The 15,443-nt window shown below is 33.5% G+C and overlaps 2 protein-coding genes and 2 pseudogenes across 4 annotated transcripts; all 4 read right to left on the bottom strand.

The window, feature by feature from the left end:
- Window positions 1-1,211: 1,211 nt before the first annotated feature.
- Window positions 1,212-1,859, bottom strand: LOC143566836 (uncharacterized). Its single transcript, XM_077053422.1, has one exon. It carries the CDS (start codon window positions 1,857-1,859, stop codon window positions 1,212-1,214), a length of 648 nt encoding a protein of 215 aa, XP_076909537.1.
- Window positions 1,860-3,555: 1,696 nt separating this feature from the next.
- LOC143566833 (uncharacterized) lies at window positions 3,556-4,552 on the bottom strand. The gene is made up of 2 exons (XM_077053419.1): window positions 4,142-4,552; window positions 3,556-4,098 (listed from the first exon to the last, which is right to left on the bottom strand). The coding sequence occupies exons 1-2, from the start codon at window positions 4,550-4,552 to the stop codon at window positions 3,556-3,558; spliced, it is 954 nt and encodes a 317-aa protein (XP_076909534.1).
- A 1,622-nt stretch (window positions 4,553-6,174) lies between these two features.
- Window positions 6,175-9,765, bottom strand: LOC143566825 (psbP domain-containing protein 4, chloroplastic-like; annotated as a pseudogene). Its single transcript, XR_013141297.1, has 5 exons — window positions 9,267-9,765; window positions 8,180-8,283; window positions 6,763-6,875; window positions 6,458-6,685; window positions 6,175-6,370 (listed from the first exon to the last, which is right to left on the bottom strand). The product of XR_013141297.1 is annotated as a psbP domain-containing protein 4, chloroplastic-like (transcript).
- A 1,387-nt stretch (window positions 9,766-11,152) lies between these two features.
- On the bottom strand, window positions 11,153-15,331 carry LOC143566824 (putative glucuronosyltransferase Os03g0107900; annotated as a pseudogene). The gene is made up of 8 exons (XR_013141296.1): window positions 14,975-15,331; window positions 13,662-13,808; window positions 13,494-13,558; window positions 13,282-13,351; window positions 12,508-12,726; window positions 12,263-12,406; window positions 11,492-11,627; window positions 11,153-11,399 (listed from the first exon to the last, which is right to left on the bottom strand). The product of XR_013141296.1 is annotated as a putative glucuronosyltransferase Os03g0107900 (transcript).
- Between the last annotated feature and the right edge of the window lie 112 nt (window positions 15,332-15,443).

The raw sequence follows: 15,443 nt of genomic DNA, 5'->3' as shown, positions 1-15,443 counted from the left end.
GAATGCATGATGTGTTTCATTATAAGACATGTAATGAGTAGGAGGTAGATAACTAGACGTAACAAAATGAACTAGAATAGATGGTGTTTGTCTGTTTGAATGAGTTTAATTAACTTAATTTCTCATGATAATATATAATCGCTACTAAGAGTACAGGATATGTCCTAATCATAACTCGTATTAAAAACCAAGTTTTAATATTTAATTTATGTCGAGCAAACAACAATGAAAAAGATAGAGATGGAGAAACTATAAAAACCAGGGGTACTAAAACACATTGAGGGAGTAGAAGTCGTCCCAAGACAACATTTCATCCAAAAGGAGGAAAATATGCAAAATCTTTGAATGAAAACGGGTGAATATTCATCGAATTGTATTCATATGGTGCCACGTGACACATGCTTTTTTTTTTGAATTCAATATATATATGGTACTCTAATACGAGTATATTCTTACAAGTTTAAATCATCATTTTTATTTAAATTTTTTACAATGACTACACATAATTGGAAATAAAAAACAACGAATATAATCGAACTGAAACCGAAGATAACCGAAAACCGAACAATTTATGTATTAAAAAACCAACGACTTCGGTTTCGGTTTCGTCTAATAACTGAACTGAACCGAACTATGTCCGATTTTTTTTAACAAAGTAAGGTTAGGTTTTCTTGGAGAAACTCAGTTTATACGTAACCGATCTAATTTAACAAAAGCCATATATAGATAATGATGGCTAACCAAACCGTTAGAAACACATATCATTAGAAATAAATACATTTGGTAACATAAGTATTTTATTGCATTCAACACGATATTGTTCTAGTTGAACAAGAGGTGAGCATATGCATATTGAACTATTCAGACACGATATTGTTCTAGTTGAACATCTTTCTCTATCAAAGGTTCGTAATCTCCGAGATAACTTTCAAGATGATCCGACAAATCTCTCCTATCGATGTTTTCATGATGGTAAGATTTACAAACGAGATAGAGTATTGTTTGTATCACAAGCCCGTAAAGAAACAATGTCAAAAGATTTATGAGACACACAACACCCAACACGACCCTCTTCCATGCCTCCAACGAGCCCCCTTCCACGACTAATAATTCGAATGCGTATTGTAAGAATACGAACGACATGTTCAACATAAAGGAAATCGTAATAGCAACTGAACGGTTTCCCTTAATCAAATATATGCTTTTTGTCATTACTTTAATCCCAAACCGCTCTCTAGAACTGAGACCACGCTTGCTAGTTGCCAAATCACGGTCATGTAAACAAACCCCATCACGTATATGACCAAGACCACGTTAAAAAGGAAGCCCACAAACACGTTATCAGGCAAAACCCCTAAAGAAAACTGTACGACCAATAAAAATAATATGTTGTAAACAAAGAAGGCCGAAAGCATATACAAGAAAGTGATCATGAGCCTTAGCCAAACTTTTGGGACGACGCTCATGACTTTCTTGAAAGTCAGCTCACGTCGAGTGTAGATAGATGCAACCGTGTAGACGACTGCAGCTGTTGACAAAAGGGATAAAATGAAAAGTAAAGTGAAGTAGGCAAACTTGAAGAGACAAAACTTGATCCATTCAGATGAGAGTGTGTTAGAAAGATTGATGTATCTTTTTGTACCGGGACGTGTGGATACCTTTTCGGATTCGGTATGATCAATTTCTTCAAATAATACATTTGAGATCTCAAGATGTGCTAGGAAGATGAAGGTTAGAGGAAGGATAAGTGTGAGTTTAATTTGCCAAAAGATTTTTCTACATGATTTGATGATTTTGTAGCTTTCTTTTAAGATGCCAAAGAGGTCTAGAGATTGCATATCTTCTTGTTCTCTATCCATTTATTTTTGCTGAATAAATTATGTATCCAAGAGGTCTTTAATAATGGATCCAAGAGGTATCTTGACTTGGTGTAAATTACCAATTTACCCTTCTTTTTCACCATAATTACCACATGTGCCACATTGTTTGGTTTCTTTTATTTAGTCTAATGTACTATCAAGTATAAAGATTCTTGTATGATATATCATATATAGTTGTGTTTGATCTTTTTCGTTCTCATGTTTTAATGCACATGCAAATAGGTCGAGTCATTCGTAAGTTATTTTGTTATTAATTTTTCCCAAATAGCAAAATTTCACGTTTACCTTAATTTTCAAGGATTTAAACCTGTAACCTTACATCTGTAAGGGGGACACCATACCACTAGACCAGTTAGTCAGGGTCTTTCGTAATTTATTTAATATATTGAATCTTCATGGGTTTGTAAATAAAGTTTCATGTTGGGCTTATTCCATAGGTGCATAATGTATTTACATGTGGAAATGAACAAGATATTAATTAGGCCTAATTAATTTTAGACTGAAGTAATGAGAACTGGGCCTAAATGAAAGTTGATAATAGAAAGTAGAGACGGGCCTTATAATTAATAGGGTTTTTTTTTTAATGTGCTAACATTGAAATTTTAAAATAGTAATACGATGTGCGGTAGGGGTGTGCATGGGTTGATTTGGGGCAGTTTTTGGCAAAATCCATAACCCTAACCAATATGTCGGTTAATGGATAACCATAACCATAACCGATCCATTATGGCGGTTTCGGTTAATCGGTTTCGATGTTTATAACGAGTTGGTTATGGGCCGGTTAACCGTAGCCAAGACAATGTAACTGAGCCCAAAAGTTTGGTACCAAATATTAAAAAACACGACATGACATCATCCAACAAAATATATATTCAGTAGCACTAATACCAAATATTCAAAAAAACGACTTTATATAATCCATCCATCAATGAAATTCAAGTTAATTCGATTACTAACGTTGAACGGAAAACATATAAATGTACAATCCGAGATATTTGGTGAAAGTTAATCCTGAACATATTGTTAGTTAAATAAATGGGTCGGTTCGGTTATGGGCCTTATGGCGGGTATGGAATTATCTTTAACCAAAACCGACTCGTATTTGGCGGTTTTCAAAAATTCTTTAAGTCGACTCATTGGTTATGTTGGTTATCGGTTAAAATCGGTTTGGTTATGGCCGATATGGTTTGGTTAGAGGTTATGACGGTTAAGTTGCTCACCCCTACTATGTGGGGTGTGGGATGTTAAATATAGCAATTGATTTTAATTTGAAACATTTTTTATTTAACCGTATAATACACGGTCATCTAAACTGTTTAAATATGTATACGTAAGTTACGTATATGTATCAAAGTAAGATACACATATGTATCCTATTGAATACTTGGCTTCTTAATCGCGAATCTTGATTCTATGTTAAACGTGTTTTTCATAGTTTTTGTGATCGTTAGTGATTATATAATCGTGTTCTTGAAGCTAAATAATGTGTATCATGTTTTAAAAAATGGTGGTTTTCAAAAAAATAATTATTTATGTTGTTTATTTTTGCTCACAAATAGATATAAATAGTGTTAATTTTGTTACAATAACTAGAGAAAAACTGTATTTAAAATTTAAAACTATGAATTCGGTGTACTATGAAACACATGTTCATATGAATTAAATACAACCAAACTCACACTTGATAATGCTCCAGTTGAATATCTTTCCCACCTAAAGGCTCGTACTCGCCTAGGTAACTTTCGAGATGATTCGACAAATCTCCTTTGTCGATATTCTCATGATGATACGATTTGCAAACCAGATACAACACCGTATGAACTACTAGCCCGAACAGAAAACCAAGCAAAAGCAATATGGAACACAAAGCACCAAACCCGACCCTCTTCCATGCATCCAACGAGCTTCCGTGCACCACAAGCAAGTCAAATACGAACTTTATGACAAAGAATGACAAACTCAACGAAATGGAAACCGAAAAAGCGACTATTTGGTTTCCCTTGATTAGATTCTTACTATTTGTCATAACTTGAAACCCGTATGAACTCTCAAGAACCGAGACCACACTTGCTAGTTGCCAACAAACGGTCAAGTAGACCGAACCAATGATGTATATGATCAAGAACACGTAAACAAGGATGGTCCCAAATGGATAAGGAACCAAAAATATAGAAATGAACATGAACAATATGGCTAGGAAGTTGTACACAAAAAAAGGCTACAAATATGCACAATAAGGTCACAATAAGTTTTTTCCAAACTTTTGGGACGACGCTCATGACTTTCTTGAAAGTCAACTCGCGTCCAGTGTAGACAGATGCAATCGTGTACACGACTGCAGCTGTTGATAGTAGAGATAAGATGAGAAAGATTGCGATGTATGCAACCTCGAAGATTATAAAGGTGATCCATTCAGATGAGAGTGTGTCAGAGACGTTACTGAACCTTTTTGTACCAGGGCGTGTATATTGCTTTTGGTGTTCTGTATGTTCGATATCTTGGAATAACGAATTTGAGATTTTGAGATGTGCTAAGAAGACAAAGGTTAAAGGAAGGATGAGGGTTAGGGTGATTTGTGTAAAGATTTTTCTCCATGATATGATGATTTTGTAGCTTTCTTTGAAGATACCAAAGAAGCCTAAAAATTGCATCTCCTCTTGTTCTCTATCCATTGTACAAAGATGAATGAAATTGGTGGGTGCAAATGATCCAAATTGTCTTTAATAATGTAACCAAGAGTTGACTCTTGACTTTGACCTTTAATACCAATTATACCCTTCGATTTAATCATAATTACAAGATGTGCCACTTGCTCTCTAGATCTTTTTTCAAAACAATAATGTTGAGCATCAATTAATCAAGAAACATTTCTATTTTAACTTTTAACCTTTATGATAACACAAATATTTATTTATATCAGTATATTATATGTACTATATAATAAGTCAAAATTTATAATTTTCTTGTCAAGTATTCTCTTCATATCTTTATTCATCATCTTTTTCTCGCATCTCTAGCTTATTAAATACATTCATCTCTCTTTTATTAAGAATAATTAAAAAAAAAAACAATTATACCAATATTACACATTTATTTTAAATTATCCCTTATTTTAAAAATACTTTGAAATTTAATTGTATAACTTTTGTTTTCAATTAAATAGTAAATGAAATTCAAATTTCATTAAAGTAACTAATGAATTTTCAAAACCTGATTATATATTAATTTTTACGTATTTTTAATTTCTTTACAACCCGTTAGCATATCCCATCTTTTCTTTCACCTAAAAATTTAATAACGTTATATATTGATATTTTTCATCGAACGTATAGTACATGGGTTCTAAGCTAGTTAAATATAACTATAAATGTGCATCAATCTTGACTCCGACAAGTGTTTATTTAAATAATATGTAAATAGTCTAATTGGATGGTGTTAACTACAATAGTATTATTATATTACGTTTATACGTGGGGCTGATAAGGTCCAACGACGCATAACGAAGCTTATAAGTAGTTTACTAAAATCTTCATTCCACCATTGGTTGACAATTAAATATCTTAACACCATAATTAATTCTAAGCCCAATTTTTAAAATATATAAACCTACGACTATTAGCCCATTACCAAAATTTGATATTTTAAACCACTTGTTTTGTTATTTTCTAGTAATAAACGAAGTACATAGTCAATTCTGCTTATTAGTCGTCCCAACAAAAATAAACATAATTCTTATCAAGGAATATATGCATGTAAAATGTTTTAACATTGTCTTTCACTTTTCTTTAAATGAAAACATAAATTTATACATAGAGAAATTGGATTTTCTTAAAATACTAACAAGTTGACACTAATGGCTTAATTAATGTGCGATATTTAATACAATCTATATTTTTATATGGCAAATTGGATTTCAATAATCTTACATTTTCACAGTTGGTCAATAATAATTTCATTTTAGAAAATAGCTCTTACCGGTCCTACCTTTCACACTAGTTGTTTTCATTGAACCTTTGTTAAAAGAACTTAACCTTGTTATAATGCACCAACAAACCTTTAATATAACCAGCGTCGAATGGGATATGAGATACATATAGCTATAAAACATGATTTAAAGCGCCTCAAAGTAATGTCGAATGCACTAAAGGGCATTCAAGTGTGGTTCTTGTAGACCATGTATAGACAAACCTTTTGAACTGCATACTAGATGTCTCGTCTACTAAACACTGAATATTATAATGCACCAACAAACCTTTAATATAACAAGGGGGTCCACAACAGTAGGACCCATAAGACCAACTTAAAAAACATGATCTATAGATATAGATCATGTTTTTTTTTAACTTCAAAATCCAAAATTCATACATAGTATTTCAAATGATCTGCAATAAGCAATATTGCTACATCGACTATATCTATTCGCGTCTATACAACCCTGAACGAATCAGCTATTTTCTTCAACTCCTGATTATGCCTCTTCCACTGCAAACCTACAATATTTAAAAAAAAAATGTTACATTTCAAAATTCATGGCTTCTTTAAATAAGCATTAACACACTTAATAACGCGTTCACTACCGTTAGCAAGTATGCTAAACAAATAAAGCCGGTTTCCAGCAGCGGTTGCAGTGATCAAACAATGTGGTGGCTCTAACTCAAACTGATAATACTTTCTACCAGAATATTCTTTAACCTGGCTATTTACCACTTTACCCTCCACATTTTCTCCAATCACCTCTGGCCCGAACGCGTTAATCACTTTTTCTGGTGGCCCGATTTTTTCTATTCGCGCATCGTCTTCTAAATCTATTTATAACAAAAATGCACAATAGAATATTTAGTTGAATAATAATAATAATAATAATAATAATCTTAAAACTTACAGTCTGCAAATCTTAAAACGGGGTGCGACGATGACGGAAAGGCGGCCTTCGCTTGAGTTGCTAAACCTTAGATCAATCTCTGTTCCTCCAAGATCAGCTATTGACACTGGTGTCTGAAAGATATGATAAAAGTATAAATTATATAGATGACACAATGTTAAAATTGTAACATGACAAATGCACTTATATTAAGCTTGTGTCACATGTAAGTTTGTGAAAATGACAAAAGTGCCCATGAATCTACTAGAGAGAATGATACTAGATGCAGTGGCGGAGCCACACTATCACCACCGGGTTCGGCCGAACCCGGTCCTTTTTCGGTTTTATATATAACATATAGTGTTGATTAACGAACGAACCCATTCTTTTTAGGCGAGCAAACACATTATCGTTTTAAAAAAGTATATTTGAACTCTTATAAAAAGTTTAGTTAATAAACAAATAAAAACATCGGTCATCGACTCAGCAACCGATCAACCTTATTCTTCGCCGTTCGCCTCAAGGTTTCGACCATCGCCAACAACCAATGCATGTTAGTCTATCGTTTGAGAAGTGTTTTTCTTCAATGAAGCATGTGAAGTCGGATTTGCATAATCATTTAGGTGAAAGATTATTTAAATGATCCTTGTATTTGTTGAGAATGAGTTCTTTTTCAAAGTCGCGATTGAAGATATTTTTCAAATCATGAAAACACGTAATAAGAAAAATTATAATATACAATATCTTTATATTTAATGACTTTGTATTTTATTTAATGTTAACGATTTATTTTTGTTATGATAGTGATATTGCATTTATCTATCTAACTGAACGATCAACCGAACCCGACCCGACCTATTTGGGCGCAAAAACTTTGACACCGGAAAAAAAAATCAAACATCGAAAATTCCGAACCCAGATAAAAAAGTTTCTGGCTCCGCCACTGACTAGATGGATTGTGAAAACATATATGAGTGTATTTAGGGGTATTTTTGTCATTTTACAACTCTTCAAACAAATTTTTTTTATTTATATGCCCATTTTCCATCATTATTGTAATGAGTGAACTAAACCAATAATGGTAGGCCTGTAAATGAACCGAATGTTCAATGAACAGTACCTGAACTGACAAATGGCTTGACAAGAAGTTCGTTTATGTAATAAATGAATGAATATGAACACATGCTTTCGTACATTTATGTTCGTGAACATTCTTTTACGCCCATTCATTTAAACTCGATTATATTCGTTTGTTTAAGTTCATTCGTTATTATATTCATTTAAACTTTTTTAGGCCAACACATGGTTTTTCACATTACATTTAATTAGATTTAGATCAGTTATGTTCATTGATCTATCTTCAGTTATATTTATACTCATAATGAACGTATATAAACAAACACGAAATTTTAATAAAGTTTTGGGATCAAAATATTACCTCTTCCCATCCATCGGGTACCGAAAAGACATATGGTATGATAGGACTCCACCCGACTCCATGTCCTCCTGATTTCTCGTCCGGTCTCCTATAAGTCCTCCAACCTGTCTGATTAAGGTTTTAAGTTTTTAAACTCGTGAAAATGACGAATATTTAACGCATAAAAAAACATGTCTTTGTGTTTGTTTAATAGACATTAAGGATTGTTATGTTCCATGTGTAGTCGAATAACGTCCCTTGCCACATCAACATGCAGGGGCGTTAAACACCAAAACGCGTAGTGCGCTAGAGGCACGAAGGGGCTTGGGTGTGGGGCCGGACTCTTTTCTAACCAAGCAAACCACCCAACCCACAATTTAAAAAAATAAATTACAAAGTAACTTTGTTTTTAGTTAAACCATTACGCGTCTTTTAGGGAAGGCTAGCGAGTGCCCCCATACGCACTAGACAATGATGTGACAATCACTTTTAACACGTTTTAGTTAAACCACTACACATGGTCTTATCGCACATATATTTTTTAACTGGAGAAACACGTTGCAGTCATTTTACAATTAGGGGGGGGGGGGGGTAAAGCAATTATTTTAAGCTCCTACCTCGGTAGCGCCTCAAATTCTAAATAGTAACAAATTATATGTAATTTTAGTTTTGAGATTGTGTGACAACATAGTTTATGGTCTATAATTGTACGTGCACAGATGACATATTAGTCACAAAATCCAAAGCAGGGCGTCTCCGAGAATTGCTAAAAAAATTTATGCCAAAGGCGAGTATAATTTCAGGCCTTATATAAAAACTAATCAAGTATTGTATATTGTTTAATCAAAACTTTTGATTGGGCCTAAGACAGCTGTTTTTATATAAATATATATATTTAGAAAAAAGGAAATTCGGGGCCCAGAATGATCAAGTCTAAGGCGATCGACCTCCACGCCTCCCTAGACGGCCCAGATTAGTCACAGAATCCGAAGCAAGTATTCTTAAAAAATTGCCACAACTTTATTATGCGCTTTAGGCCTCCAAAAAGATTCAGACTCCGCATACAATATATTAATTTAACATTTAACCATAATAGAAAGGAACCAACCTTGTTCATTAGGTTCCGATAAACCCGGAATTCGACCGGCTAAAAGTCCTTGTTTCACAACAGCAAATCCATCATTTGGAAAGCCAAACATTGTTGAAGAAGCCAATGACACACCAGACACAAGTGCTGTTCTTCTTCCTAAAACATTAACATGTTCTTGTACTTCTGAGTTTGCATCATCAATCTTTGTTGCAGTAATAACATGCAGCTTTTGCTTGTTGGGTTTTAATAAAAACCCAAAGTTTGCATATAATATTGTTCCCATTTGATTACTAGTAATATCTTTAATGGCTGATGATTGAGTGGAATGAAATATTGTTATAAGGGTGTGTTTTATGCATATTAATGTACAAGTTATTTTTTAATTTAATTTTATTTTATTTATTTTGGTTGTATGCAATATTGCATGGTTGAAATTCAGTTATCTGAAAATGAGATTGGTCTGGCTTGGAACTTGCCACGTGTTTGATTGTGGTTGGATGTCATATTATTAAGAAAGAACTAGATTCTTGTAGCTTTAAGTGTTTTAGTGTTTTACTCTCAATCATAAGGAAATAAGTAAAAAAAGATTGTGTGTTAAAATTATATAATATTAACTTTTAAAGCATATAAAAGTAAAATTTATAGTATATTTGAGTCATTAAATTTAAAACTTTACCATTATATTATTATTATATATATTAAAAAACAAATAAAGTCACTCACATATTTCACTGTTCATGAATCTACTTGTATTTTTGTCTACAGTATAATCTCTTTCTGCAGCGTAATCTTGACGCGTATTACTGCGTGTCCTACAATCCCACCTCTTCTTTATGATAAAACAATTGGAGAGCGTGGAGCTTTACTTTTTCGACCGTCAAGCGGATTCCAGTTTATGTAACCGAAAAAACTAAGGACACAAAATCTAGAGTTTATTTGTCATTAATTTGATAATAACTCGCTCGAAATTCAATTCGAGCTGATCTGACTTAACCTCTGTTGCTTGTATAAACTTTAAAAGAAAGTAGCTCAAGCTAGCCATCTTGTATACTGGTTTTTCTTGTATATTTATAACTTAGTATTCTACACTTGAGTTATTTGTAGGTTAGCATTATTGTTAAGTGTGAGCTCAACTTTCAACTCAATTTAAAGGTTACAAGCCGAGCTCGAGCTAAGTTCCTTCGAACCACCGTAATAATCCAATCGTTATTCGTATTGTTACTAGAGGCGCATAAATATTCCGAACCCAAAACCGGACTAAAAAAAAGCCCGGAACCAGGTTTTTTTATACCCGAGTTTTTACTAGACCCTATCTATACGGTACAGATAAGGTATGCATATCAGTACCAAACCCAAAACCCGTACCGGAAACATAACCTGATTTGTACCCGGTAATACCAAATCGGGACCAGTTCCATACCCGAAACCAGGTTTTTCAAATACCAGAAATATAGCTGAAAAATAGCCAAAATCACACCAAACAAGTGTAGCACCTTAAAAACCCCAATCTATACCCGGCAAAAACCCTAAAAATAAGGTTTTTTCAATACTCGAAAATGGGGTATTCAAATACCTGGTTTTAGAATACCAAGTTCTATACCCGACCCAACCGAGTGCATAGAGTATAGTTCTTAGAGACAAAACCCAGACCCAAACCCGACCCGGATATGACCAATACCCAATTTTTCAATGCCCGGTCATACCCGAATCAAGTTCCATACCCAGAACCAAGTATTAGAAGAACCCAGTTTGTGCACCTCTACTTGATACTATTAAGATATACCGAAACCAATAAAACTGACACTATTCACTAAATCTCTATAATCAAATTAAATAGTGACAAAAATATTACAACTTTTGTATTCTATATAACAACTTATATCAATTAACAAAATCATCAACTAGGAAGTGAAGCACAATGTTAAGGCAAAATCATGGGTGGTTTCCATTTATTAAACTCAACCAAATCTCTATTAACAATAGATCCATTATGCAACCAAAATGTTTCGGACGAATGATGAAACCGCCTTGTTTTCCTTTGTAATTCCCATAATATCGCACTAAACGCAGAACAGGGTTCTGAATCGGGACGATAGACCCATAAACATCTTACACGTCTACCACGCGCTATCATTTCCTCGATGCGTTTATCTGTACATAATATAACCAAAAGTGTTGCAATAACATGTAATATCGTTTTACTTTTTTTTTATATTATAACTAATATACGAATGAAGACGAACCTGGTATAGACTCCAAATACTCCAAAAGTTGAGTATCGATTCTTGAAGATGGCCATTTAATTGATATTTGAGAGTAATCTACAACGTTTTGAAACGGTAACTCTGCATGATCTGATAAAAACACCGGTACACACTCCTGTTTTGTATTAATAAACCAAATTTAGTCAATACACGATGAACGTGAACAAATTTTTTGTTCATTAGTTAAACGAACGAACTTGAATACATGTATCGTCCGTCGTTCGTTCATTTATGTTGGTGAATGTTCGTTTATGTTCATTTATATTGGTAAGTTTGCGTTCATTTAAGTTTGTCTGTTACATATTAGCCTAGTTTTAATAACTTTTTAGGTCCAACAAATTGTTGTTTACATTTACTTTCATTCATCTACGTTCGTAAACCGCTTGTTTATACTGTTAACGAACTAACATTAAAACGAACACACTCATTTTCTTAACTAACACGAAAAGAAAAACCTATTTGTTTAAATGTTCGTGTTCGATCGTTTTTGTTCGGTTAAAGTTGGAACGAATAAACATGAACATGCCCCATTCGTGTTCGTTCAGTTCGTTTACAGGCTTACAAGTGAGAAACAGAAAATAATTAAGAACTACAAAAATCACCTTTTAGCCTTATTTTATGAATCGGTTCCTCTGGTTTCTAATTATTTAATGCTTCTCATTTGAACCTCCCTCTATATATATATGTGTTATATTAATATGTATGTCAGTATGTGTGTGTGTGTATATATAGAGAGAGAGAGATAAATACCACGAAAAAGGACTCGTAAAAGCGAAGGGTCCAAGATGATTCTCCACGTGGAGCCAAACAGAATTTAGCATTGCGAAGGTGTAGAAAATAATCGGCTTTCCCCAATTTGTCGGGCCCGCTAAACTTCAATTCTGGGCATTCCAACTGTCGATAATATCAATATTCAATATGCAAATTGTTTGCAGAAACATAAAATGAAAATAAGATAAACACATAACAAAATCGAATTTTGAAAACTATAATACCTTATCTGGGAATTGTTTAGCAAGGTTTATTAATTGAAGACGCCCAGCTTTTCCTTGCGCGCGGCCCAGATAATTGGCTAAATACTTCCTCTTAGATAATGGTAAAGGCTCTACAAGCATCATTCCATTAGTTGTCATACCATCATCAACATTTCCAGGGATAATTATGTCTTTCCATGTATTAAACGCACTTGTGTCACGTTTATCTGTTCGGTCACCCTGTAATTACAATGTATAATTAGGCCTGCAAACGAACCAAACGTTCGGTGAACTGTTCGTGAACCGTTCAGCGGGAAGTTCGTTTATTTAGTAAACGAACGAACATGAACAAATTGTGCTCGTTTAATTAAACGAACGAACACGAACACATGTTTGTTTGTTTATTTATGTTCATTTACGTTTGTTTATGCTCGTTTACATATTAATAGAAAATAATTATATATTATCTTGAAGAGTCATATAGTTAATGGTTTTATATTTGTTCATTTATATTCGTTTATGTTTGTTGGTGTTCATTTACATTTGTTTATATATTTTCATTTTTGTTCGTTTATCTTTGTACAGTTATGTTCATTTATGTCCATGAACTGTTTGTTTAGAAGTTAAATAAATGAACACGAACACATTGTTCGATTAAGTGTTCGTATTCGTTTAAAGTTCAATGAACGAACACAAACATTCCAATGTTCGTGTCCGTTCGGTTCGTTTATAGCTATGTTTACGTAACAAGATGTAATTGAAATCATACACAGGTAACTTAAAAAAAAATCTTGCCTCAGGAGTTAAGATTATTGATCGGTTTATATATGTTGCCCATGATTTGAATAAGTGGGCCCCTGCACCACTGCCATGTAGGACCAGTAGTTAGTAACAATATTAAAGGAGGTAAAAGTTATGTTATAATTTATAAAAAAGCATGACCACTATTAATATACAGAAATGCAATATAAATTTGATAAGTATGTTATATAAGTAATCAATCACACCTTGGAAAAACAAATATGTGGTCACGACCGCCTGATAATCTGAAATATGGCATTTGGCTTAGTACCTGAAAGCAAAAACTCATGAACCTATATTTTAAGATGATGAAGCTTATAAAGTACAATTTATCTTATCAAACTACAAATAAGAATAATTACACTATACTGTACCTTGACATAAGTCTGGTTTATCTCTTTATCATTAAGGCCGCCCATCATCCGAACACATTTAACATAAGATGGAACAAAAAACAGATCTGCATCCGCCTTGTTACGCGTACGAAACCTTGATTTAAGTAAAAGCTTGTGTATCTTGACCTACAATTTCAAATAAGTGTCATAAACAGATATAGGATACAATAATATTAAGATCACTTATATAGAAACCGGTCAGTTACTTAGAAACATCTCAACTTCAATTTCACCAACATAATGAAAATGACATATTGAATCGATTAACTTGTTAATTCAAACAGACACAAAAGGCGAAATCGAACGTTCGGCGAACTATTTGTGAACTTACTGACGGGAAGTGCGTTTATGTTCGTTCGTTTAAATAATGAGCGAACATGAAGTCATGAACAAGGAACTTAGATTGATTAACTAAGTGAACGAACACGAACATAAACCATGTCTGTTCAATTGTGTTCGTCTACACTTGCTATTATTTGTTTGTTTATGTAATGTTCATTCGTGCCAATATTTTTAACGACCTTTTTAATCTTATAATATTAGGTGTTCATGAACCATTCGCTTGTCCGATAAAATCTTAAGTAACGAACATGAACAATGCCTAGTCCAGTTCAATTTGTTTACAGTCCTAATTCTTCATAATAAACACAGATCTCATCACAATAATATGATAAATCATAACTCATAATCATACTTAACTTTAATCTAATCATACTTGACAATGCATCAACACCACCACCGAATCAATCAATCTCAACTTCAATTACCTAAAAACGATGAAGCATCAAATCAAATAACTCGAAATAATAGGGGTGGGATCCGGTACAAATAAAATTAACATACTAAACATACAAATAACTAGAGTAATTATGTTATAAAAATTAAAATAGTATAATAATAATAATAATAATAATAATAATAATTACTCTAGTTCAAAAGTTAACATACTAAACATACAAATAACCAGAGTAATTATGTTATAAAAATTAAAATAGTGTAATAATAATTACTCTAGTTCAAAAGTTAATAATAAATTACTCTAATACAAACATGAGTAATTTGTACACTTCTCACAACAAAAGTCATTTGTATTCGTTCATTCTTTTTAATGACTTTTCTAATATTAGCATATTGATCAGGTGTTTGTTATATATTAGCTTGTCTGATAAAAGCTTAACGGACGAACATAAACAATAAGCACTATTTGACAATGCATCAACAATAATCACTAAACACGAATAAAACCGACACCGAATCGAATCAAATAAACTCGAAACCACAAGCCGTACTACCTGAGTTCCCCACTGGCCTTTAACACACGCTTCCGGTGTAATCCTACCGTCACGTCCGTACTAGAGCTCTTTAATTCCGTCAATTTCATTCTCATCATACACATAGATCTTAAGGAAGACATCGGAGCCGTAACCACGGCGAGGCCACCGGAATACACCGCCGTCGGATTCGAATTCGGTTCCGGCGAAGTGTGAAGATGACGTGGCAGGTGAGAGTGACGAGTGGTCTAAGAGTCTAGTGGTGAAGAAGGTGATGACGATTAGAGTTAGGGCTCCGATCTGGTGTGTGCGGGTGCAGGGAGTGGTTGGTGGAGCTCCGAATAATCTGGTGCTTTTGATGGTGCTTGTACTGCCCATTGGATTCAAGTTAAGTGTTAACTGTGTGGGTGTTGAATGAGGATTTGAGGAAGAAAGAGTCTACGACGTCGTTTAGCTAGACGGTTGTGAGTGAAATTACTGAAAGGTCCTT

The sequence above is a fragment of the Bidens hawaiensis genome, unplaced genomic scaffold (genome assembly GCF_021521415.1).
Source record: "Bidens hawaiensis isolate Kalapana, Puna unplaced genomic scaffold, B.hawaiensis_p1.1 tig00023054_1, whole genome shotgun sequence".
Lineage (NCBI taxonomy): Eukaryota > Viridiplantae > Streptophyta > Magnoliopsida > Asterales > Asteraceae > Bidens > Bidens hawaiensis.
Note: the sequence above shows the minus strand (reverse complement) of the source record. Positions and strands in the feature narration are given on the sequence as shown.